At 37.6% G+C, this 26,447-nt stretch overlaps 1 protein-coding gene across 3 annotated transcripts in view; it reads left to right on the top strand.

Annotated features, from left to right (window-relative positions):
- BTBD7 (BTB domain containing 7) overlaps positions 1-26,447 on the top strand; it is a 103,952-nt gene that overhangs the window by 27,051 nt on the left and 50,454 nt on the right. The window contains exons 1-3 of one of the 3 annotated variants that reach the window (XM_023731754.1): positions 18,274-18,751; positions 19,456-20,535; positions 25,915-26,145. In XM_023731754.1, the coding sequence (XP_023587522.1) occupies positions 18,670-18,751; positions 19,456-20,535; positions 25,915-25,937 (1,185 nt within the window). In that variant the 5' untranslated portion in view covers positions 18,274-18,669 and the 3' untranslated portion in view covers positions 25,938-26,145. Of the gene's footprint in view, positions 1-17,640; positions 18,752-19,455; positions 20,536-25,914; positions 26,146-26,447 lie in introns of those variants that run through there. The other 2 variants (XM_023731753.1, XM_004376688.2) reach the window with 2 other exon arrangements.

Here is a 26,447-nt window from a genome sequence, read left to right as displayed (position 1 = left end):
CTGCTGGGTTTGATAATTTGTTGCAGTGGCCACACGGAACTCATGGACAGTACTCACGATTGACGAGTTTATTAGGGAAGTAACAGCGTACCATTGGGAATCAGGAACGACACAGAAGTAACAGAAGCAACTGAGGATATAGTTCTTGATCAGGACAGCTTCTTCTTGCCCTCTGCTGCTAGGCACTGCTCGGGGCTCTTAGCTCCCAGGTCAGCAAGCCCCACCGCAGCTGTCTTGCATCGGTCTTCTGATTTCTGCTGCCGCTCGTTGCTATCACTCTTGCTACTGTGTGCCACTGTCTCTCGCTGTCTTCCGTGTTACAATTCCTCCTCCTCTCTCTGTCTCCCTTTAAGCCTAGCGGGATGGCAAAGCTGACCAATCCCCTCCTTAGGTTTTCATACACCTATTTGTATGGTCCCACCCCCCCATAAGGGTGCCATGCACCTTATTTGTATTAATAGCAAGCTGTCTGATCCCCTTTGGTAGGCTGCAGGCAACTTGTTTGCATAGTCGTTTGGTGGGAGTTACAGAACCATGGAGAGAAAGGCCATGTAAAAGCAATTAATCACCCTGCAACTTGGATTTAAGCAATGCTTGAGGAACTATATTTACTGTGAGAGTCAATATTTTACATTAACACAAAAGAATGAATGGCAAACGTTCTTTAGAAATCAACAAAGATGCCACTCCTCAAGGCTGAATGGTTTAATTTAGCAAATCAAATAGAGCATCGAGTACTGGAGTAGGGGTAAAAAAAAAAAAAAAAAAAAAAAACACCATTTGCCGTTCAGTCAGTCCCAATTAAGACCATCAGGGAAGACCTCTGATAAGGCAGCATGGCAGGAAGGAAGTAAGGGAATGACCTGTTTGGATATCTGAGTGAAGGCTTTACCAGGCAGAAGGGATAGAAAGTCCCAAAGCTCTGAGGTGAGAGAAGGCTTGGTAGGTTGAAGAACAGCAGGGAAGATAGTGTTTGAAGCAGAGTGAGCAAGGAGGAGAGTGACAGGTGATGGGTTTAGGAGCTATTACATAAGCATAATAGAATTTTGAAAGTATATCTATAATAAAAAATGAGCTACTGTGTTCCAAATTTTAGATATTTGTAGTTCTGGGGATTTTTCATATTGCTTCATGCTTTTATCCCAGGAGAGCTGAGAGTTGGCTATATTAAGAAAGGCATTTTTCAGGGAGAAATTTAATAGTGTTTTAATTTTATTTTGAAATTGCTTAAATCTGTTAAAGCCCTTTATTAATGTTCGCATGAAGAATGAAGCCATTTATAAAAATATAAATATGAGGAAGACTAATTAAGCTAGTGAGAAATTATTCTAATATACTTTTTCTATATTTGTCCGATGTGTTTAAAATTTATCAGTATTTGATCATCTGATTAGCTTCTCAGATTTTGTGTCATAGGCTAGCACTCATTTACACTGTTGAATTTTTAGTATTTGAAGCTTCAAGATCTTTAATACCCCTACTTATCGGGCAAACTTCTGGCAATTTGCTAAACTACAAGTAAGTAAAATTTTAAAAATTAAAATAAAAACTTTAATTCCCAAAGGTATAATTTCGACAAAGCTTACATACTTTCTCATCTCTTGAGGAGGGAGGTTTCCTTACTTATTTTAACACAGTGCTTGGTCATCTGATTTCCCTTGGTAGCCTTCATTTACTTTCTAGATTCCGGTTAGAGAACAGAAAGGCAATAGTAGAAGCTTATGGAAGACGTTTAGAAAGGGTTAATATAGTACTCTTGAATCAGATCCACTGATAGCTGAAGGGGAGTAGCTATAAATAATGGGAAAATAACTATGAATTAAGTGGCACAAAGGTCTCGGGAAACTTAATAAAAAGACAAGCCTAACACTGTATCCACCACCTGTCTGTGAGTTTGTCATACTGTGGTGGCTTGTGTGTTGCTGTGATGCTGAAAGGTGCGCCACCAGTATTTCAAATACCAGCAGGGTCACTCATGGTGGATAGATTTCAGTGGAGCTTCCAGACTAAAACAGACTAGGAAGAAGGCCTGGTAATCTACTTCCAAAAATTAGCCAATGAAAATCTTATGGATCATAAAAGAACACTACCTGACCACTTGCTTTGGTCATGTCATCAGGAGAAATCAATTGCTGAGGAAGACATCATATATTGTGAAGTAGAAGGCCAGCGAGGGTGAGGGAGATCCTTGGTGAGATAGGTGGGCACAATAGCTACAACAGTGGACTCGAACATGCCGGCAGTTGTGAGGATGACACAGGACCCAGCAGTGTTTCATTTTGTTGTACATAAGGTCACCATGAGTCAGAGACCACTCAGTGACAGCTATCTATTTACACTGTATACCTCAGTGGCTACCAAAAGCATCCTCCAGTTATCTGGAAAATCTATCCATCTCATTTCCCAAAATGGATATCAGAAGAGACTCTGAAACTTGCTCTTGAATGTCAAGTAGCTAAAGCAAAAGGAAGAAATGAAGTAAAAGAACTGAACAGAAGATTTCAAAAGGTGCTCGAGAAGACAGAGTAAAGTATTATAATGACATGTGCAAAGAGGTGGAAATAGAAAACCAGAAGGGAAGAACACACTCAGCATTTCTCAAGCTGAAAGAACTGAAGAAAAGATTCAAGCCTCGAGTTGCAATAGTGAAGGATTCTATGGGGAAAATATTAAACGATGCAGGAAACATCAAAAGAAGATGGAAGGAATACACAGAGTCATTACACCTGTGAAACCCATTGCCATCGAGCAAATTCCAACTCTTAGTGACCCTGTAGGACAGAGTAGAACTGCCCCATACGGTTTCCAAGGAGCAGCTGGTACATTCAAACTGCTGACCTTTTGGTTAGTGGTCGAACTCTTAACCAGTGCGCCACTAGGGCTTCATAAATCGTTTTCTAGAATATGCTTTTTTTTTTTCCTCCCAATTACTAATGTGATTTTTTAATCACACTCTTCTAAGAGACTTAGACTATGTATGAGGAATATGGCTCCTAAGAAACAATTTTTAGACTGAAAAGCTTAAAGAGTATTAAAAACAAGCCTTTCCTTACTAAGTGTTTATTTTTTAAAAAACTGATTCATTCAGCAGTTAGTAACTCAGTGCCTGCTATGTGCTAGGCACTGTACTATGTGCTGAGGATTTAGTGTTCAGTAAATGAAGTTCTGTCCCTCATGAAGCTTACATTCTATTGTGAGAGACAGTAAGTAAACATATCATTTCAAGTGGCAAAAAGTGCTATGAAGTAAACTGAAAAAGGAGGCTAGAGAATGATGTGATGAGGTGGGATATTATTTTATGTAGAATGATTGGGAAGGTCCTTTCTGAGCAAAGACTTGAATAAAATGAGGGAATGAACCCTGAGGAGAGTTTGTGAAAATTGTTCCAGGCAAAGAGGATAGCAAGTTCTGAGGTGGGAGCAGGAAATGCTTTTATTTAAGGAGACAACTCAGGAGTCAAATGAAGACCTGTTATCCAGTACCCAGTGCCCATATGAGGAAATGAATGGGCCTAAGGTATCTCATTTTTAAAAAGTAAGGCAAAACTTAAAGATGGAAAAGAAATATTGAGGAAATTTATTTATATATTCTGTTAAAATTTCTAGAAAATATCATACAGCTATTTGTAAGCTGGACTGGCAAGATACTACTGCTGACAAGATAGTGCAGTAACGATTTTATGTATAATACACCCCTTATCCGCTGAGATGGTATTTTCTTCACAGATGGACATTCATAGTGAACCCAAAGAATATTGTCTTTTCAGAGAAGGCAGAAATGAGACAACCAATAGAGAATCTTGGTTTCAAGAAGCTATCTCTAAAAAACTTAGTTAATAAAATATTTTAATACCTAAACGTCTTAGTTACCTAGTACTGCTGTAACAAAAAATACCACAAGAGGGTAGCTTTAAAGAATAGAAGTTTGTTTTCTCACAGTTTAAGAAACTAGTAGTCCAAATTCAGAGCGTGGCTCTATTGAGAGGTCCTTTTTTGTCAGTAGCTGCAGGAGTTCCTTGGCATCTGTCTTCCCCTCTGTATGTTTCTGTGTCTGTTCTACTCTTTTTATAATTTAGAAGGGATTAGGACCCACTCTGCTCTGGTATGACCTCATTTACATGATAGAAGAAAAACCCTGTTTGCAAACAGAATCACATCCATAAGTATAGATGACCAGGACTTCAGTACATATTTTGGGGGGGACACAGTTCATAACACCAAGATATCTTATTGGTATATTACAGTAATACAGATACTATTGCGAGAATGCATAGTCTCAGACATGTGAAGGATTGGAAGAGAGCTTGGAGATCACCTTTGTTTCATGGGGTGCTATATAGTAGTGTAAAGTTATGCCAGAAATGGCTTTGAGCCTCAAGAAATGAGCAACATCATTTCTTAGACTCTCCATTTATCTTTTTGCAAACATCGGTAGGGTATTTATAAATCTTTAATCAGAAGTAAATGAGTTATATCGAGAGAATGGTGTGCTATAATACAAGACTGAGTGTTACCTCTAAAAATGAAAATGTTCATGTTAGGAAGCTCGTTTTTAGACTTCTTTAGGTATGTTCTGTTTGCATTATTTCTTCCTTTGTATGTCCCTTGGGTGGTGCAGTTGGCTGAGTGCTAAGCTGCTGGCTAGAAGGTTGACGGTTTAAACACACGCAGAGGTGCCTCAGAAGACAGGTCTGGCAGTCTGCTTCTGAAAGATCACAGCCTTGAAAACCCTATGGAGCAGTTCTGCTCTGCACACATGGGGTCGCCATGAGCCGGAATTGACTCGATGGCAACTAAGAACAACATCTTTCTGAGACTTCAAACGTATTATTCTTAACACCCCTAATTCATCCACAGATTGCTTCTCCTGTATTTCTTCTTAGTTTACAGCATTGCTAACCATTCAGTCATGCGAGGTAGAGACCTCAGTTATCTTTCCCTTCTTCCTTTCCACCACCCCCTCACCAATTTGGGAAATATTCCTGTGGTTCTATAATAAGGAGTTCATATGTATTGTCTTAATTTTTTACTGTAGATGTTCTAAACAAATGCATAATAGTGTTTTAAGATGCAGGCTTATGTTGCATAAATAGAGCCTATACTATCTGTTTCAGTCGGACATATTTCAACTTTAATATCCTTTCCTCGTATTTCCACTACAACTTTTTTGTAAGTAGGTAGCACAGAATGAGCGGTGGGGTTGAGGAGGGAGATGGGAAAATTTTTTTATCATAGTTGCAGGGAAGGCCTCTGATAATGCTTACGAGGGTGAGAATTTTGATTTTCTACATCTTATTTTACTAAGAGACCTCGTTGATGTCTGCAGGAGGGTCCTTCATAGCTAAAGTTTCTCAAAACTTGTTCGTCATCAAACCCACCAGTACTTCTTTCACTAGGACAGCTGTATACAAGATTCTAACTGTAGACAACTTCAGAAAAAAACTTTATGAAGAATATATACTTCATCTGGCATGCCAACAAAGGTTCTATAAATATCAGTAAGTATCCTGATGGGCAGAAGCCCTAGAGTGAATGGCCATTATTAAAGCTAATGCCCCCATTACATATAACTAACTTGCTCTAAAATTTAAAGTAGTGTGGTTTGTTTTTCTTTCCCCCCTCCATATTTATCTGGACACTTATAGTCAGGGTGACATGAAGGAAAATAGTATTTTTGTACAGAATTATCTGTGGCTTCTAAACTGTTAACCATCTTCTCATTTATAAGAACTTGAATAATTCATGGAATCATTCACATAACTGTTATTCCTTTGATGATCCGGTAGTTTGGAATTTGAACTGTCTATAAAGATTGCCCTGGATGAGGGAACCTTTGAGTATCTATATTCATGTTTCTGTTTTGTCCTTTATTTTCCTCTTCTCCATGTGCTGCCGTAGTCTCAGGCTATGTTCACCCAGCGTGTTTTCTTTCCAGCTCTCCCAGTGAAACCCATAGTACTTCATCAGCAAGAGTATGTCTTTGTTTTGTTTTGTTTTTTTAAATAGATTTTATTTTTTAGAGCAGAAAGTACAGAGGGTTCCCAAATACCCCCCTCAACACTATTTCTCCTATTATTAACATCTGGCATTCCTGTGGTACATTTGTTCTAATTAATGTACTAGTCTTGATACATTTATTATTAACTAAAGTCTATAGTTTACATTAAACGAATAATGAGATCAGTTGCCGTCAAGTCAACTCAATTCCGACTCACGATGACCCCATGTGTTTCAGGGTAGAACTGCGATCCGTAGGGTTTTCAATGACTATGATCTTTCAGGAGTAAATTGCCAGGCCTTTCTTCCAAGGCATATATGGGTGGATTCAAACCACCAACCTTTCAGTTAGCTGAACACTTAACCATTTGTGGAGATGGACACTATAAAAGGAAACCAGACAGAAATAACTGGAACTGAAAGACGCAGTAAGTGAAATAAAAAACTCGTTGGAAGGATTTAACACAGATTTAAGCTGGCAGAAGAATCAGCGATCTAGAGGCTCTAGTGTTACAGCTTTCTTAGTTTCCTGGGTCTAGGAGGTTTTCATTGCAGGGACCCCAGTTCCAAAGGACACACTCCAGTCCTAGCTCTCTTTCTTGGTGGTAGCAAGGTCCAGTCCCTTCCTTGCTCTGGAACTGGCTCTCTTTTTTAACCCTAGTGGGATGGCAAAATTGACCAGTCCCTTTGTTAGGGTTCCATACACCTTATTTGCATTCTTAGCAGGCTGTCCAATCCACTTGGTGGGCCACAAACACCATATTTGCATAGTCCCATCCAGTTATTTTGTGGGAGTCACAAAGACTATGGCTGGAAGGGCTATATTAAGTAATTCGCTGCACTGTGCTATGTAACTGTCCTTAAAGAATGAGGGTGAAATTAAGACATTCCCTGATAAAAGTTGAGAGAGTGTGTAACCACTAGACCTGTCATACAAGAAATGCTAACGAGAGTCCTTTAGATGGGAAAGAAGGGATACTAGACAATGACTTGAAGCCATGCATAGAAGAAAAGATGTCTGTTAAAGGTAATTTCATAGACAAGTATAAGGGCAAGTTTTAAAGTATTTATGTTTGGCAATTCTAATCATTTCTTTCATACTTTATAATGACAAATGCATAAAAATAACAAATTTATGTTACAGGGCGCATGATGTATAAACGTGTAATAGGTGGTAACAACATAAATGGGGTGGCGGGAAGGAGTAGGTGTGGAGTTTTTGAATGTTATTGAAATTAAGCTGGTATCAGTTTATACCAGGTTGTTGTAAATGTAAGGTGTTAAGTGTAATCCTCATGGTAACCGCAAAGAAGATATTTTAAAAATACAAAGAGAGAGAAGGGAATCGAAATGGTTTACTACAAAAAATCAGTATAACAGAAAAGTTGGCAGTATTGGAGGAAATGAGGGACAAAGAAGATATAAAACACAAATAACAAAGTAGCAGAAGTAAATCCTTCCTAATCAGTAAACCAAAAGACCAAATCCGTTGTCATCAAGTCGATTCCAACTCATGATGACACTATAAGATGGAGTAGAACTGTCCCATAGGGTTTCCAAGGCTGTAAATCTTTGCAGATGCAGACTACCACATCTTTCTCCCGTGGAGCAGCTGATGAGTTCGAACCAGTGACCATTCAGTTAGCAGTCAAGCACTTACCTGCTATGCCACCACAGCTCCTTTCCTTATCAGTAATTACCATGGATGTAAATGGACTAAACACTCCGATTAAAAGGCACAGAGAGGCAGAATTTATTAAAAAACAAATGATCCAGCCGTATGCTGTCTACAAGAGTCATATCTTAGGCTCAAGGACAGAAATAGCTGGAAAATGAAAGAATGGGAAAAAAAATTACATGCAAGTAGTAACCAAAAGAGAGCTGGCGTGGCAATTTTAATATCAGAAAAAATAGGCTTGAAGTCAAAATCTCTTATAAGAGACAAAGAAGGATGTTACATATGATAAAAGAGTCAACTCATCAAGAAGAGATACCAATTATAAATACATATGCACCTAACATCAGAGTCCCAAAATACATAAAGCAACAACTGACAGAATTGAAGGAAGAAATAACAATTGTACATAATAATTGGAAACTTAAAGAGACCATTTCAGTAATGGACAGAATACCTAGAAAGAAGATCAGTAATGAAATAGAGTATTTGAATAACATTGTAAACCAGCTAGACCTAACAGACATATATAGAACACTCCACCCAGCAACAGCACAATATACATTCTTCTGTAGTCCACATGGGTCATTCTTCAGGATAGACCATATGTTAAGCCACAAAGCAAGTCTCAGTAACTTTAAAAAGATTGAAATCATACAGTGTATCTTCTTTGACCATGGGTGGAGTGAAATTAGAAATTAATAACAGGAAGAAAACTGGAAATGCACAAATATGTGGAAATTAAACACACTGGTAAATAACCAGTGGGATCAAGGAAGAAATTGAGAGAAATCAGAAAATACTTACAGTCGAATGAAAATGAAAGCACAGCACACCACAAGTTGTGGAACAGAGCAAAGGCAATGCTCAGGGGCAACAGCAGTAAATGCAGACTTTAAAAAGGAAGAAAGATCTCAAATCAATAACCGAACTTTACAACTTGAGCAACTAGAAAAAGCTACCAGAAGGAAGGAAATAACAAAGATCAGAACAGAGATAAATTAACTAGAGAATAGAAAAATGGTAAAGAGAATCAGTGAAAACAGAAGTTGGTTTTTTTAAAAGACTATTAAAATTAACAAACCTTCAGCTAGACTGACAAAAAAAGAGAGAAGATGCAAATATATAAAAACAGAAATTAAAGTAGGAGATTATAACCGAGCCTACAGAAATAAAAAGGAACATAAGAGAATAATATGAACGGTTGTATGCCAACAAATTAGATAACCTAGGTGAACTGGACAAATCCTAGAAACACAAAACTTCCTACATTGACTCAAGAAGAAGTAGATCTCAGCAAACCCATAGCAAGTGAAGAGATTGAATTAGTAATAAAAAACCTCCTTAAATAAAAAAAATTGTCCTGGACCAGATTACTTCACTGGGGTATTCCACCAAACATTTATAGAAGAAATGACCCCATCCTTCTTAAACTTTTTCAAAAAATAGAAGAGGAGGAAACACTTCCCAGTTCATTTTATGAAGCTGGCATTACTCTAATACCAAAGCCAAAGACAGCACAAGAAAAAAAACCCTGCAGGCCGATATCTGTTAAGAGTGTAGATACAAATATCTTCAACAAAATATTAGCAAACTGAATCCAACAGCATATTAAATGCATAATGATAGACATAGACCAATAGAATAGAATTGAGAGTGTAGAAATAAAGCTATACATCTTTGGTCAGTTGATGTTTGACAAGAGTGCTAAGTCCATTCATTGGGGAAAGAATAGTCTCTTCAATAAATGATGCTGGTACAACTGGATTTCTACATGCAAAAGAATGAAGCTGGACCCATACTTCACACCATATATGAAAATTAACTCAAAATGGACCAATGATCTAAATGTAAGAACTAAAACCAAATACTCTTACAAGAAGACAGGGGTAATACTTCAGGACCTAGTTTTTGACAATGGATATGAACACCAAAAGCGTGAGCAACAAGATATAAAATAGATAAATTGGACTTCATCAGGATTTAAAACTCGTGTTCATTGAAGGACTTTATCAGCAAAGTGAAGAGACAACCTAGAGATTGGGAGAAAAACTTGGGGGTAGAACCAAATATCTGATAATCGTTTAATATGGAGAATATGTAAAGAACTCCTACATCGTGACAACAAAGACAAACAACCCAGTCAAAAAACGAGCAAAGGACTTGAGTAGACATTTCGTCAGAGAAAATATACAAATGGCCAACAAGCACATGAAAAGATGCTCAACATCGTTGTTGTTGTTGTGTGCCGTCAAGTCAGTTCCGACTCCTAGCAACCCTATAGGGCAGAGTCGAACTGCCCCATAAGGTTTCCAAGGAGCAGCTGGTAGATTCGAACTGCTGACCTTTTGGTTAGTAGCCCAGCTCTTAACCATTGTGCCACCAGGGCTCCTTCAAGATCATTATCCACTGGTAAAACACAAATCAGAACCACAATGAGATATCACTTCAGTTCCACTAGGATGACTATGATCAAACAGAACACAACAGATGTTGGTGAGGATATGGAGCAATTAGAACCCTTATCCGTTGCTGGTTGTAAAATGGTACAGCTGCTGTGGAAAACAGTTTGGCAGTTCCTCAAAAAATTGAAGATAGAATTACCATATGATCTAGCAATTCCACTCTTAGATATATACCAAAAGAAATAAAAGCAGAAATGTGAACAGATAGTTGTACACCAATGCTCATTGCAGCACTGTTCACAATAGCCAAAAGGCAGAAACAACCTAAATGCCCTTCAGCAGGTGAGTGGATAAACAAAATGTGGTACATACATAAAATGGAATATTACTCAGCCATAAAGTGAAATGAAGTCTTGATACATGCTACAACATGGATGAATCCTAAAGACATTACGTTGAGTGAAATAAGTCAGTCACAAAGGGACAAATATTGTATAAGCCCACTTATATGAAATATCTAGAATAGGCAGATGCATAGAGACTGAAGTTTATTAGTGGTTACCAGGGATGTGAAGGAGGGGAAAAGAGGGAATCATTGCTTAGGGGGCACTGAGCTTATGTTAAGGGTGATGAAAAATTTGAAAATAGTAATGATGGTTGCACAACATGGTGAATGTAATTAATGTTGCTGAATTGTACGTGTAAAAAATGTTGAAATGACAACTGTTTCTGTTGTATATATATTTGTCACACATACACCAAAAAAGCCAAAAAAGTGTCATCCTCCTATCAAGGAAACATATAATCTAGTTATAAATATTTAGAAAGACACTTTACTACTTTCCTTTTGCTTTGATTTCATAAGCTGTCCTCTCAGACTTAAGTCATTTTTGGCTATATCAGAGAGATCTTTTGAAGCACCAAAAATAACACTGCCAGGTTGTACATCACTTCCCATTTCTGGAATGGAACTGTACTTATCTGCTCTAGAAATGTTTCCTTCAAACATTTAGGAGAAAAAGAAACTGCAAAGGTAACATTGCTCGTAGATATAAGAGCTAGGTGCCTGAATGCCAACCCTTATTCTGCAATCTGCCAGCTCTGTGACTTTAGATAAGTACCTTAAGCCTTCAGTGCCTCATTTTCCTAACTTCCAGTCTCTTTTTAACAGGGAAACTCATAAACCTGTTCCGCACATTACTGAGAAAATGAAAGGAGTTAATTCATGAAAACTGCTTAAGAGTGCCTGATTCAGAGTCAGTACTCGTTAACTGATGGACTTTATTAGCAGTAGTATTGTTGTTGTTAGGTGCTGTCAAGTCAGTTATGACTCATAGCGACCTCGTGTGTAACAGAATGAAACACTGCCCGGTCCTGTACCATCCTCACAATCGTTACTGTGTTTGAGCCTGTTGTTGCAGCTGCTGTGTCAGTCCATCTCATCTTTCTCTTTTTTGTTGACCTGCTACTTTACCAAGCATGATGTCCTTCTCCAGGTACTGGTCCCTCCTCATAACATATCTAGAGTCTTGCCAACAGTCTTGCCATCCTTGCTTCTAAGGAGCATTCTGGCTGTACTTCTTCCAAGACAGGTTTGTTTGTTCTTCTGGCAGTCCATGGTATGTTCAGTATTCTTTGCCAGCACCGTAATTCAAAGACATCAGTTCTTCTTTGGTCTTCCTTATTTATTGTCCAGCTTTTACATGCATATGAGGTGATTGAAAATACCATGACTTGGGTCAGGCACACCTTACTCCTCAAAGTGACATCTTTGCTTTTTAACGCTTTAAAGAGGTCTTTTGCAGCAGACTTCCCCAGTGTAATGCATCGTTTGATTTCTTGACTGCTCCTTCCGTGGATGTTGGTTATGGATCCAAGTAAAATGAAATCCTTGACAACTTCAGTCTTTTCTGCGTTTATCATGATGTTGCTTATTGGTCCAGTTGTGAGGATTTTTGTTTTCTTCATGTTGAAGTGTAATCCATACTGAAGGCTGTAGTCCTTGATCTTTATCAGTAAGTGCTTCAAGTCCTCTTTTAGCAAGCAAGGTTGTGTCATCTGCATAATGCAGGTTGTTAATAAGTCTTCCTCCAGTCCTGATGCCCCGTTCTTCATATAGTCCAGCTAATGGTTGATACAATGAAACATTCCTGGGATGGGAAGATTTTGCCTGGCTGAAAATTTTTAAAATGAGTTCTTTGATGTTTGAAGATAAATACAGTAATAAGTAATCTATTTTACTTCACCTAGAAAGGAGATTTCCTTAGATAAGTGGATTTTGAACCTTAACCATAAAGCTTCAAAAATGTTTTAAAATAGATTTTTGATAGCAGTGTTGATACAATTTTAAAAATAGGGTTGACCAAGATAGGCTTGAAGACCCTTTCCAGCTGCATGATTCTGACTTCCTCGCCTTAATAAACATGTTTAATAGAACGTAATTTTGCCTTTAGTGAAGTTGCTGCTATTGTAAACATTATTCTTCTGTGCCATTGGAATGAACAGGGTGGAGGTTGTCTGATTCTATATTAGATGGCCCCAAAGAGCCATATTGGCCTAATTGGTAGCTTTCTCTCCCCCTTCAGTCTAGTCTCATTTTATAGATGCAGAAACAAAGGCCTATAGAAGTTGTCCCACGTACATGGTAAATTAGCGGCTGGGGAGAACTCTTTCCCAAAAGGCAGAGAGTTTCTTGGCTGACTCTGTTTCTGACTTGCCGTTTACAGTCTCTTTATGTTGTTGCTTTTCAGCTGTATCCAAGGGTAGAACTGAAGGTTTACAAACTGGCTCCATCACTTATCTGTGTGACCTTGGGCAAAAAACAGTAAAACCTGTGAAAGCCAGAACCTCTATAGCGCAGAAACCTGTCAGATAAGGAAAACTCAAATATTTTCTACTAACAGAGATAGAAAAGTGGTAAGACTGAACCCTGTCAAAGGGAGAAAACTTGCAAGACTCAGAAAAACAAGGCAGTCCCATTGAGTTCTGACTCTCACAGGTTTCACAGTACTAACTTCTCAGCCTCAGATTCCTTCCTCGTCATAAAGAAGTTACTGGGACAATTAAATGGGTTAATACAAGTAGAAGCCCTTAGAACAGTATCTGGCATACAGTAAGCCCTCAGTAAAAGTTAGTTGTTATGTTAGGTAAAACATTCTGTGTGTGTGAGAAGGGCTTAGGAAATTGTTTTCTTCTAATTTGGATGTCTGATTTGTTTTGTTTTAAATTTTGTTTTATTTCTAGGTACTATACAAATGTGAGTTTTGACTTTAGGGGTGACTGTTCATCTTACTTTTTCTGGTCATACCTGGGCTACACATGTTCTAGCATCCCATCTGGTTTGTGCTCCCTTTTCACTCTGAAGTGCCCTGGTTTGGATGATACATTTTATCACCTTAGGTTTGGCAGGAGTAGAGTGTTACTGTAGTTTTGCATTTCTCTTTCATTATGGATTGTCTTTCATATTTACATGTGTCCTTCATTCCTACCCCTCTATAACTATCCCTAATAATCCGACTAAGGTCCAGTTGTCTTTTTTTTCTCTCGAGACTAACATTCAGTATAGAAATAACTCCCTTCCCCATCTTCACTTTTCAAATCAATAAGTCGCTTCGTTGAATTTTTAGAAGCCCAGTTTCAACTTCCTTATTTTATAGATGCAGAAACTAAGGCCAATAGAAGTTGTCCCAAATACATGGTAAATTAGTGGCTGGGGAGAGAGAACTCTATCCCGGATCTCTTGACTCCCATTGTTCTCCTTACTGCGGCATAGTAAAAAGTGTTTTTATAGAGAAGGTCAACATTTTTGAGAGTGTGTTATACAATTACATTCCTTTAATGTTCTGTGGGACAAAGGGACTCCTTTAAATCACGTGGAATTCTTTCTGTTAGGGATTTACAGTGCACCTTGCCACTTTAAAGGTGCTACAAAAAGTCCTGAAGTAAAGAAATCTTTTTGGCTTTGTTTACCTCTGCAGTTTCCAAGCCTTGGGAAAACTCTTTGGAAAATACTGGACTAAGGTTTTAGTTTTGTTTGTTTGTTTTTTAAATTTCACATAGAGTTGTTTATTCTCTCTGTTCATTCAGCATGCTTTTTTATTTCCTCATTTGGGTCTGCTGAATCACTGAAGCTTACTTTAAACTATTCACATCATCTGATTGGGATTGGTCACGTTGATTATAAACAGAAGGGAGCTCTTCAGAATGATGATTGTACAAAAAGGATTTATCAGCCTTCTAGGGCCATTTACATCCTCTGGGCCTCTCAGCCCTGAAGGCTGTCTCTTTCCCTTTCCTTTACTGCCACATCATCCAAAGATTGGATTTTATACTGTTGCCTACAAAGATGGACCAGTCTTCCCTGGGGGAAGAAACCTCCCTGGAGAGGTTAGTCTCTAATTTGCATTTCCAGCATCTAAAGACAATGAATTAGATTAAGAAATAAATTAACTATGCTCCATTTGCCATAGGTTTTTGATTACCTGAGAAAAAAATGAAATTGTTCCCTGAGAATTTTGAGAAGAAATATGGCTTTAGTACCAGAACCACCACACAGTCAGGGGTTATCCCCAGGATTTAGAACGGGGGACATAGGGCGGACTTGAGGATCATGTCTGATCCTGAAAAATGCTGCCCTCTCCCATCTTTCCAACACCTGTGTTTATTTTAGTATTAGAGCTCCACGAGGACATATGAATGTCACCCAGATCAGTTCTTCCTGAAGGGGAGTTCCTATTGACTAGGTGCTATCGGGAAAAGACTCTACCTCTAAATTCCGGAGACACTTATTTCAAGCCCATTGGAGCGACAACACACCATCCTACCTTAGAAACACCTAGATGGCATTGGCCACCATCCACTGTTACTCCCATATTCAAAGCTCATCTTTTTTTTATTGTTATTATGGTGAAACCCCAGCTGTCCCATGATGCTACTTATAGTGTCGAAAGGCCAAGCATCCTTAGCTCACTCAGCATGTGACTTTCCTAGTGCTTGCTAGGTGTTCTTGCATCCTCAGTGGGGCTGTTGGTATTTTACAACCGTTGCATCCTTTATTTAGAATATGTAATTGTGCTCATCATAAAATTGAGGGTTTAAAAAAAAATGTTTTTGATATGATTTAAATCTCAAATAGACCCAAGTAATAGTGTCTTGAGTCCCTACAAACCTCACAAAATTCCTAGATGAAAATAATTCTTGTGTGTACGTGGGTGTTGTTTTGAAGTGAGAGTTGTGAACTCTGTCCACTTCTGTGACTGATTTTCCTTCATCAGGAAGCAAGACTCCTTTCTTCGCTGTTTTGTTTCAGCATACTCTGTGCTATAATAGTGAGTTTTCTCCGCAGTTAATAGAAATAAAAAAACAAAAATGAAGTGGAACTGCAGGAATGAGTGAAGAAGTGAGAAGAGGCCTACCCATGGGAGACACAACATGCCGTCTTACCTTTAGAGACACGTAGACTGCATTGTCCACCATCCACTGTTAACTCCCACATTCAAAGCTCGTCTTTTTTTTTATTGTTAGGTGAAAGTATAAACAACAAAACAATTTCTACATGTAAAATTCAGTGGCATGGATTACATTCTTCATATTGTGCAGCTATAATCGCTATCCCTTTCCAAGTTATTCAACTCATCCTGTTAAGTTAAATTTTTTCCCTCACTTTGGTAAAGTCTTTTATTTTGCATAACGTTTTCCTTCTGCATCTTGTTTAATATTTTCCAGGCTTTTTGAGGGGGAATTATCTGTGCCATTTTTATGTTTAAAATAAAAATTTTTAATGAATCATAATAGAATTAACTTGTAAATGAGGCCACAAGCAAACTAGGCTTCCAGGACTCTATTTTCTTCTAAAGAACGACTGAAAATGCCTAATTAGAACCTTGATGCTCTTGTGAGGCTCAGCTTGAAAACTAAGATTTATTAGACTTACTGTTTTTAAGTTTGAACTGAAGTTAACACATGGCAGATTTAATTTCTGTTCAGCAAAAATTGACAGTTTATTCAGTCTAAATTGCAAAAAAAATCTTTTCTACCATATTTAAGAATAGAAAACTGGGAATTTGCTTGCACTAAGCATCAAATTGGAACCCTGGTGGCACAACAGTTAACACTCAGCTGCTAACGGAAATGTTGGTGCTGCAAACCCACCCAGAGTCCTTGCGGGAGAAAGACCTGGCAGTCTGCTTCTGTTAAGATTACTGCCAAGAAAATCATATGGGACGTTTCCACTCTGTCAGTAGGGTCGTGATGAGTCATAATCAAGTTGAGGACACCCAACAACAACAACAAAGCATCAAACTTTAAGAACGGGTTAATTGGATACTCATCCAATTAAAACTGACTTTGCTGAAAGAATTAGTTTTCCTGATCATTTAATGTTTACAAAATAAGCAGTATGTTAAGCCCTTTTATTAGTATCTTGCTGGCCTAGGTGTGGTGCAGAACTAAAATAAAAAGTCCAGACTCATGTCCAAAAGAATACTTATATGAAAAAAATAATTTAACCTGTCCTCATGATAATCTGTACAGAAGGTGCTATAAATCTTCACTGGCTCAGTGAGACTTAGGTTCCTTACGGTATGGTTCTTGTGGAATGCACTGTCTTGTGTCTGACTATCCATACCCTGTAGCCTTTCTGTCTTACAATGGCATGAAACAAAGTAAAGTTTTATGGTGCTGTGTTCTTACAGGTAGGTAGACAAGTTTCAAATAGAAGATTTGCTTATCTGAGTATGTGATTTGATTGAAGTTAATGATACTTTGCATAATTTCTATGTCTAGTTAGTAAAAAGTTTCCCAGTCTTCTCTTGAACATTATAAATAGATACTTAGTGCTTAGATAAATAATCATATGTATGTATACAACTATAGTGAAGGAGCCCTGATAGCGCGGTGGTTAAAGCACTCGGCTCTAACCAAAAGGTCAGCGGTTCGAACCTACCAGCTGCTCCATGGGTGAAAGATGTGGCTATCTGCTTCTGTAAAGATTAACCCGTTGCTGATTCCAACTCATAACAACCCTATAGGACAAAGTAGAACTGCCCCATAGGGTTTCCAAGACTGAGAGAGCCCTGGTGGTGCGGTGGTTAAAGCCCTCGGCTACTAACCAAAAGGTTGGCGGTTGCACTCCATGAGACGAAGATGTGGCAGTCTGCTTCCATAAAGATTACAGCCTTGGAAACCCTATGGGGCAGTTCTACTCTGTCCTTTGGGGTCACTGTGAGTCAGAATTGACTTGACAGCACCGGGTTTGGTTTTGGTTTCATACATATAATGGGAAAAGACTGGAGGAAAACATAAAATGTTAAGTGATTTTCTTAAACTAAGGTTTCTTAATTTTCTTAATTTCTGAGGTTGTGCTGTGTCAGTAACAGAGATGAAAATAAATTCCAAGAATCTTGACACAGTTCTGTTTTCCAGCAGGTTTTTTTTGGTGAGAGAGAGAGGTGTGTGTGGGGGTGTGTGTGTGTGTGTGTGTGTGTGTAACTCTGTTAAAACACTTCGTCCTTCATTATGAGGCTAGACGAACTGCCTGCTGATTGGCTTCCTAGCAATTCCAGTAATTGTGTTTTCTCTTCTTATTCTCTTCTTAAACTGTTATCTCTTTTAGATGGATAAATTTTATCTATCCAGATGGTGTAAGGATTTAGAAGTATTCTGGTAACTGTGTTCTCTATTAGGTCGCTACGGTTTCTTCTCCTTGTGCATATACCTGCTCCTAGCAGCTCTCTGAGTTAAGCTTCTGTGCTTCCTAATTTAATCTGTAATTGTCAAAATTATCTTACTGATACCGCCCTGTCCATATTAAGTCATCAGGTAAAAGAAAGCAGTGTTTTTATTTCGGGGCTTTACAAGGAAGTTAAATAAAAATGTTTGTTTTTCCTTGTGCTTCAGTGTATTTATAGTAACTTCTGTCAAAATTACTGTGGAACAAGTAGCCTAAAGATTATCTAGTTTTAACTGTGTACCTTTGTTTCCTGCTCTTTAAGTAAAATGCCCAGTTGAACAGATTAAAGATCAATTTAAGCGATAGTATATAAGGCAGAAAAACAGCCAGTCAGTCCTTAATTATTTGCTGTTTGTATGTGTACTATTGATAGTACTGGTTAAGTGTTTGTAAATTGCTCAGAATGTTAAATTATGGGTGGTAATTGTGTCTTAAGGATTAAACCAAAAAATTTAAACATTTCTTTTTGTCCCAAATACCTTTCCCTATGACTTGCTATAACTGTTTGTATTTACATTAATCTAACATATTACTTTTTATTACTTTGAAAGTATATAATTAGAGTTAAAATTACAGTTAACATAGATTCCTAATTCAGATTTAGATATTTACATTTCCTGAAGTTTTTACGTGTGTATTTGACAGTACGTCATTATTTGCAAATAAAAGCAATTTTCAGAAGCTTGCTTTTTTTTTCTTACTGTGTGATTTGAGATAATTTGAAAAAATGAATAATATTATTTTTGTTTTATATCAAGAAATGGATGAAGAGAGGCTGCTGGATCCAGGGCTGAAGGTTCATAAAGGCCTCTGGGATTATACTCTGAAGAACCAGCAGATGGAATGCCTGAATGACTGAAGAAAATGGGTGCTAATGCATCTAACTATCCTCATTCATGTTCCCCGAGGGTAGGGGCAAATTCACAAGCCCAACAGACCTTTATAGGTAACTCTTTAGTTTTTCCAACTTCATTTTCTTTTGTGAATATAAATAGAATTGTGTTTCCTGTGGGTGGTCTCTGTTGGTGAAAAGGTAATTGAGCTGTGGAAAAGTTATTCTAGATAATAATTCTGTGGCATTTATATATTTTCCCCCAACAAATGTAGATCTGGCTTTTATGATATTTATCCGAACCAAACTGCTATAGCACAATTGATTTTTTGTTTCGTTATCTTGGCCATAATTGTAAATTACTCTGTCCAAAGTAGCAATCTCCGTTGGTGTGAAATACTTCTTTTTGGGTGCTGGTCCACTTATTTGCCCATGTAAATGCATTGTTGATGTAGTTAAGAAGGAAAAAAAGAAACATTTCCCAATTATATACACGCAGTCTTATTTTCGAAATCTCTCTAGCTCTCATTTCCAGAAAATCTATGATTAAGATCTGTGAAATATGGCCCTTGATAGTCGGAGAACCAAAAGCATTTATTTTTAAATTCAGAATAATCTGCTTTATCCCTTCTTATTTAATATAAAATTGAGTTATTTGAACATTTTTATTTTCCTTTATAAAAACAAGTCAGTTTCATGTCAGTGGTTCAGCGATGTCTGTTGCAAATTTATTCAACATGAAAATATATTAGAATGAGTGTTGAACATGAATGTTAAAGACAAATAACAAATTTTCTTTTGTTTCATTTTCTTCTTAGGAACATCATCCTATTCTCAGCAAGGCTATGGTTGTGAATCAAAATTGTATAGCCTTGACCATGGCCATGAGAAACCACAAGACAAAAAAAAGAGAACCTCTGGCCTTGCCACCCTCAAAAAGAAGTTTATTAAGCGTCGAAAATCTAACAGGTCTGCCGATCATGCCAAGCAAATGCGAGAACTCCTCTCTGGGTGGGATGTTAGAGATGTCAATGCACTAGTGGAGGAATATGAGGGAACTTCAGCCTTAAAGGAGCTTTCTCTACAAGCCAGTTTGGCTAGGCCAGAAGCCCGGACATTGCAGAAAGATATGGCTGATCTTTATGAATACAAGTATTGTACTGATGTAGACTTAATATTTCAAGAAACTTGTTTTCCTGTTCATCGTGCCATTTTGGCGGCAAGGTGTCCATTTTTTAAAACACTGCTTTCTTCCTCACCCGAGTATGGAGCAGAGATAATAATGGACATCAGTACAGCTGGTATAGATATGCCCATGTTTTCTGCTTTGTTACACTACCTTTATACGGGAGAGTTTGGAATGGAGGATTCAAGGTTTCAAAATGTTGATATCCTTGTTCAGCTTAGTGAAGAATTTGGAACACCAAATTCCCTTGATGTAGATATGCGTGGACTCTTTGATTACATGTGTTATTATGATGTTGTCCTTAGTTTTTCTTCAGACTCTGAACTGGTTGAAGCTTTTGGTGGAAATCAGAACTGTTTAGATGAAGAGCTCAAAGCTCACAAAGCTATTATTTCAGCACGGTCTCCATTTTTTCGAAATTTATTGCAAAGGAGGATACGGACTGGTGAAGAAATCACAGACCGAACTTTGAGGACTCCCACAAGAATTATATTAGATGAGTCCATTATACCAAAAAAATATGCGAAAGTTATATTACACTGTATGTATACTGATGTGGTGGACCTCTCCGTTTTGCACTGTAGCCTCTCTGTGGGGAGTCTCAGTGAAGTTCAGGCTCTCGTCGCAGGGAAGCCAAACATGACCAGGGCAGAAGAAGCCATGGAACTTTACCACATAGCGCTGTTCTTGGAATTTAACATGCTTGCTCAAGGTATGGAATTCTGATTTTTAATTTTTGATTTCTAGGATTACATTTGTCTTCCAAATTGAAAACACAACCAGTAACTTCTGTGATTTCGGTGTTTGGGATGTGTGATAGGGTCAGGAGTTTTTTTTTAATCCATTGTTACGACATCTGAGAGAGAATTGAGGGTCTGCATTAGTGGGGCTGTTTGTTTAGTATTAAAACCAAGCATTCAAAACTAGTGACTAAGCTCATTAGATGAGACTTGAGGCTCTTTCTTCCCTAATGTAAGATGATATGTGTGGGAATATATGATTACCCGGTACTACCCATCTACAGCTGCCTCCACCTGAGCTTTGAATCAGCCCAGTTTCCCAGATTTTAAGGTTATTCTTAATCGAGAACTCCTTGGATTATTTAAATTCTCATATCCAGTGCCCGTTGGTGCTTAAATGTTAAAATAAAACCAAAAACCCGTTGCCATCGAGTTGATTTCGACTCATAGCGACCTTATAGGACAGAGTAGAACTGTCTCATAGGGTTTCCAGGGAGTGGCTGGCAGATTCAAACTGCTAACCTTTTGGTTAGCAACCAAGCTCTTAACCACTGCACCATCAGTCCTCCAAAAATTTATTCCACCTCAAAAAAATCATTATAAAATGAAGATAGTGACATTTAGATACAAAGTTATTTGACTTAGAAAATTGGGCAGGGCTTCAGATTTACATTAAAAAATATCCTGTATCTGTACCTCAAGCCTACAGCGAGTGAGGCGCAGTGAGTGCTAGACTCATCATGTACCTTCTTCATCTAATTAAAAATAAAATTCTTAATTTAGGACAGCGTATCTTTTGTGTTAAAGGTAAATGAATACATGAAGGTTACATTATGTAAGTTGGTATATATAAAAAGTATGTATCTGTTGGTAAGTGTCAGAATTAGTATTTCAGAGCTGGAAAGACATCTTCCTGGGGAGATCAGAGGAAGTTTGCTGTTTTGACAGAATACATACTTAGCTTTCTATGGCTGTATATTAAAAGATAACAAGCTTTTGACATGAGATTACTTGAGAAATTTAATTTAGCTAATGCATATTGAGTATTTAATTTAGCTAATGCATATTGAGTTGCTGTGAGTCGGAATCAACTTGACAGCAATAGGTTTAATGCATACTTGCTAAAAGAACATTCCAAGTTGCCAGTTAGAAAAGAATGTTAGTGGTTTGGGTAAAAGACATGAATTTAAATACAGAAAGCTAAGCACAGTTTTTCTAACTTGAGAATAATCTGCATAATGTCCATTCAGGCAACATCCAACCACATTTATGTCCTTGGTCCTGTAAGGTTATAATAGAGTTCAGAAATCCCAATGGGACAACAGGATGTAGCAGACATAACAGGATATAGCAAAGGCAACAGCTTTCTGCATGCAGCATGTGTATCTCTTGTCTTTTGTATACAAAGTGATTGTGCTACCAGGAGTATAATGGTACAGTACATATATAACCTGTAATACATGTCTTAAATAAACACCTGTGTTACTGGCTTACGTATGTACTGTATTGTACTTTCTCTTGTTATTTTAATGTGAACTTTCCCTACTTACAAATAAAAAGTTTACCGTGTAACGGTGTATGCTTTGATTTGTAGGTAGCAGCATCCAATCTTGTGTATCGCGCGTCTTGAGTGTTATAGCATTACCTGTTTAATTTTCTTTCGAAAACATTACTGTGAAGTGTGTCGTAACTCCTAAATGCAGCAAAACCAGTGCTAGTGATAGCAGCAGCAAGAGGCAAAGGAGAGTATCGATTTGGAAGTGAAACAAAGGTTATTAAACAACACGAAGTTGGAAAATCAGTGAATGTTTTTGCTCGCAATTTAGGCACGTCACACTTGACATTTGTGACGATCCTCAAGAACAAAGAAAAATTCTCCAAGCTGTTAAAGGATCAGCTCCACTGAAAGCTGCAAGACTAATGAAAATATGAGAGGGACCTATATCAGATATGGAGAAATTGCTAATGATGTGGTTTTAGTTCCAAACACAAAAGCAGATCCTTCTCAGCAAGTTGATGATCACTGCTAAGGCATGAAGCTTGTTCAAGATGCTGAAAGAAGAAGCAGGACGAGACTACGGTAATTTAGTTCAGTGCCAGTTCTGAGTGGTTCAAGCACTTCAAACAGCATTTTCACTGCATGATGTGAAAGCGAGTGGTGAGTCTGCAAGTGCTGATGTCAAGGCAGCAGAATTTGTTGAAACCTTAGATAAACTAATTGTAGAGGGAGGTTATTTGCCGCAGCAAATTTTTAATATGGACGAAACCTCCTTATTCTGGAAGCAAATGCCTAAAAGGACCTTCATCCATAAGGAAGGCAAGTAAATGCCAGGTGTTAAGGTTTTTAAAGACAGAGTGACGGTATTGTTAGGAGGCAATGTTGCTGGCTACAAGTTAAAGCCATTTGTTATTTGGCATAGTGAAAACCCCGGGGCTTTCAAGAACATTAACAAACACACCTTACCGGTTTATTGCAGGTGCAATGAAAAGTCCTGAATGACACAAGTGCTGTTTCAGTATGCCCTTCATAATTGCCATGCCAGTGAAATGAAGAAATACTGCTTGGAAGAAGGCATACCTTTCAAGATTTTGCTAATTGTAGACAGTGCTCCAGGATGTCTCCCTTTCATTGGTGACCTCCACCCCAACATCAAAGTGGTGTTCCTTCCACCAAACACTGCTTCTTTAATCCAGCCAGTGGGCCACGGGGTTATTGCAGCATTCAAGGCCTTCTACCTGAAGAGGACCTTTGTTCAAGCTATTGCTGCAACTGATGACACTGTCAAGACACTGTTACGGTTCTGGAAGGAGTGCAACATTTACTAGTGCATAAGGAGCCTTGCTCGGCCTGGGATGATGTAACCAAAGAGTGTGTGAATGGCGTATGGAAAAAAATACTGAAGTGGTATATGCATGACTTTAAGGGATTTGAAAAGGATAATGAGATTACAAGGATTAATAGAGCCGTTGTTGGTATGGTAAACAACAACCTGAACCTAGACAGAGATGATGAGGACATTGAAGAACTCCTAGAGGTGGTTCCTGAGGAACTAACTAATGAAGAGTTGCTGGAGCTAGAGGAAGAGCGAATAACTGAAGAAGAGGCAAGGGGAAAGGAAACCGCAGAAGGAGAAGAACAGGTGTAAAGAGGTTCACTGGTAAGGGGTTAGCCAAATTCTTTGTAGACCATAACGGCTTGCTGAAGAGTGCTAAAGAGATGGACCCAAACACTGAACGCTTTTCGTTGATAGAGGGGAATGCTCATGCAGTGTTTGCTGTGTGTAAAGAAATTAATGAAGAAAAGAAAAAGCAAACTAATCAAACAACACTGGACATATCTTGAAGAAGCCATCACCTCCCTAAGAAGACCCTCAGCCAGGTCCTTCAGGTATTACAGGAGGTTATATTATCATTGTTGGTGACAGTCATCAATGGAGGTTATTCGACCTGAAAGTCTTCCAGTGGAACATTATGAGGAAGTTGAGAACAGTGATGTGGATGACCCTGATTCTCTTTGTTAAATTGTGTGTGATACAGGCTAAGAAAGTGTTTACATAAAAGTTTTAAAAGTGAAAAAAAATTTTAAAGTTTAAAAATAAATGTTTACAAAGTAGCCTCAGGTTAGTTTATAGAAATAAAATAAGAGAAGTATTTATTGTACATACAGCTGTACAGTGTATTATAGTGTACCTACAGTAATTTAGTGTAAAGTTCAGTGTCTTGTATGGTACAAAACCATACTGGTAACAGCCTCCAGACTCACCCAACACTACATGAGCCCTGCAAGCTCCAGTTGTGGTAAGTACAGATTACATATTAGCCTATGTATACACTAGTATATATTTACAATGTGTTATTATGTTACGTATACAGTATTAAACAGTATTAACCCACTTAACCCATATATTTACCTTGCCAGATGCATTAGCTGAAATACAGTACTATATGTGTACAGTATCTTGGCTATTAGTCAATACAGGTACACTACAGTATCCCATATAGCTTTCCTAAGTGAAGCAAAAGGTCATTAAACAACACAAAGGTGGAAAATCAGTGAATGCTATTGCTTGCGATTTAGGCTTGTTTTCATAACTTCCAAATTACATAATGTCCTAGTTCATAGAATATATCATGGACACTAAGCAGTGCATGACTGTGTATTCCATTGACAACAAATTAATAGGGCTTTGAGAAATTTAAAAAAAAATCCTCAATTAAATAACAATGTCAGTAATAAAATGGGAAGAGTTATACAGATGAAGGCATTGATAAATAACTATTGTTTACTCTGTAAAATCAAATTGATCAGAAAATGCCTCTACAGAAAAATTTGAAGATTGCAACATTAGTGAAAAGGTATAGTACTCTTATTTTCTCAGATTGTTTTTATTTTTTGACAAATTTAAATAATAAGAAACCAAAGTTTATTGTATATACATTGCTGCTTTTAAAAAATGAGAAAGAATTCCTAATAAAGTTCTGAAAAAAGTTTTTAATGAAAATTGTGAGTCAGCTCGATTCTTTGATATTTGATTACTTAATCTAGAGTTCTTTTATCTTCTTAAGTGAGATAAAAAATTTGTTCGTGTCATCTAGAAATTTTACTTTGTTCAGTATATTCAAATATATAAAACAACACTCCTTTAAATATTCTCTTAAATTTGGATATACATACCTCTTCTGTTTCCTTTCATTATTCAAAGTATAACGTTTGGGTTTTGTATGTTTGTTTGTTATACTCCATGTAAACCTTATCTTTCCCACATACCCATGATAATACTCTGTGTTAGGGCTTTTAACAGATCATAACTTTAATTTTTACCTCATTTTCACAGAAGGAAAATATTTGGTCACTTGGGAATTTAGGTTCTGAAACCAGACAGACTAGGTTTGATTCCTCTCTACCATGTCATAACTTGTTTGACCTTAAGCAAGTCACTTAACCTCTCTAAGCCCTGTTTTCTCATTTGTAAATAAGAATAGTAACCCTGTAAAGTGAGATTATGAAGATTAAAGGAAATGATATATGTTAAGTGATCTGAATAGTGCCTGATACATAGTAAACATTCCATAAATGTTAGCTGCTTGATGATAATCTTATCACATATGTCTTTTACTACCACATAGTCTTTTCTAAAAGTAATTAAGCTTTAAAAAATAATTTTATAGTTATATTGATTAAACTCAGTGCTAAGAAGCTTTTACAGATTTTTACTAGATAATTGTTAATTTTAAGATTTTTTTATAATATCACTGTTGTGAGTTAGTGCATACCTCTTATCATTGCACTCATCAAACTATTTTAAGTATCTGGCTGTTTGTCACTCTACAATCACTTTTTTTTTCAGCAGGAGTTCTGCAAGTGGATTTATAATACTCTGAGGCATCTGTTGTATATAATGGATTAACTTCTTACCCATGCATCCAGCATGGTACTAGTTATGTATGATTTTGGGGGGAATTGAGGAAGTAGTCACTGAAATCGTTTTCTGTGTGCTGTGATTCAGATGAGAATTCCCAGTTAAGAAATACTTTGATGGTGGGAATGCAAAATGATACAACCATTTTGGAAAATGGTATGGCGCTTCCTCAGAAAGCTAGAATTAGACATACCATTCGATTCAGCAGTCCCACTCCTAGGAATATATCCTAGAGAAATAAGAGTCGTCACTTGGATAGACGTATCTATGTTCATGGCAGCAATGTTCACAATAGCAAAATGATGGAAACAACCTAGATGCCCATCAACAGATGAATGGATAAACCAACTATGGTATTTACACACAATGGAGTACTACGCAACGAGAAACAACAATGATGAATCTGTGAAGCATCTCATAACATGGATGAAACTGGAGGACATTATGCTGAGTGAAATAAGTCA

This window comes from Trichechus manatus, unplaced genomic scaffold (genome assembly GCF_000243295.1).
Source record: "Trichechus manatus latirostris isolate Lorelei unplaced genomic scaffold, TriManLat1.0 scaffold00045, whole genome shotgun sequence".
In the NCBI taxonomy this organism is placed as follows: domain Eukaryota; kingdom Metazoa; phylum Chordata; class Mammalia; order Sirenia; family Trichechidae; genus Trichechus; species Trichechus manatus.
This window is presented reverse-complemented; position numbering and strand designations above follow the sequence as displayed.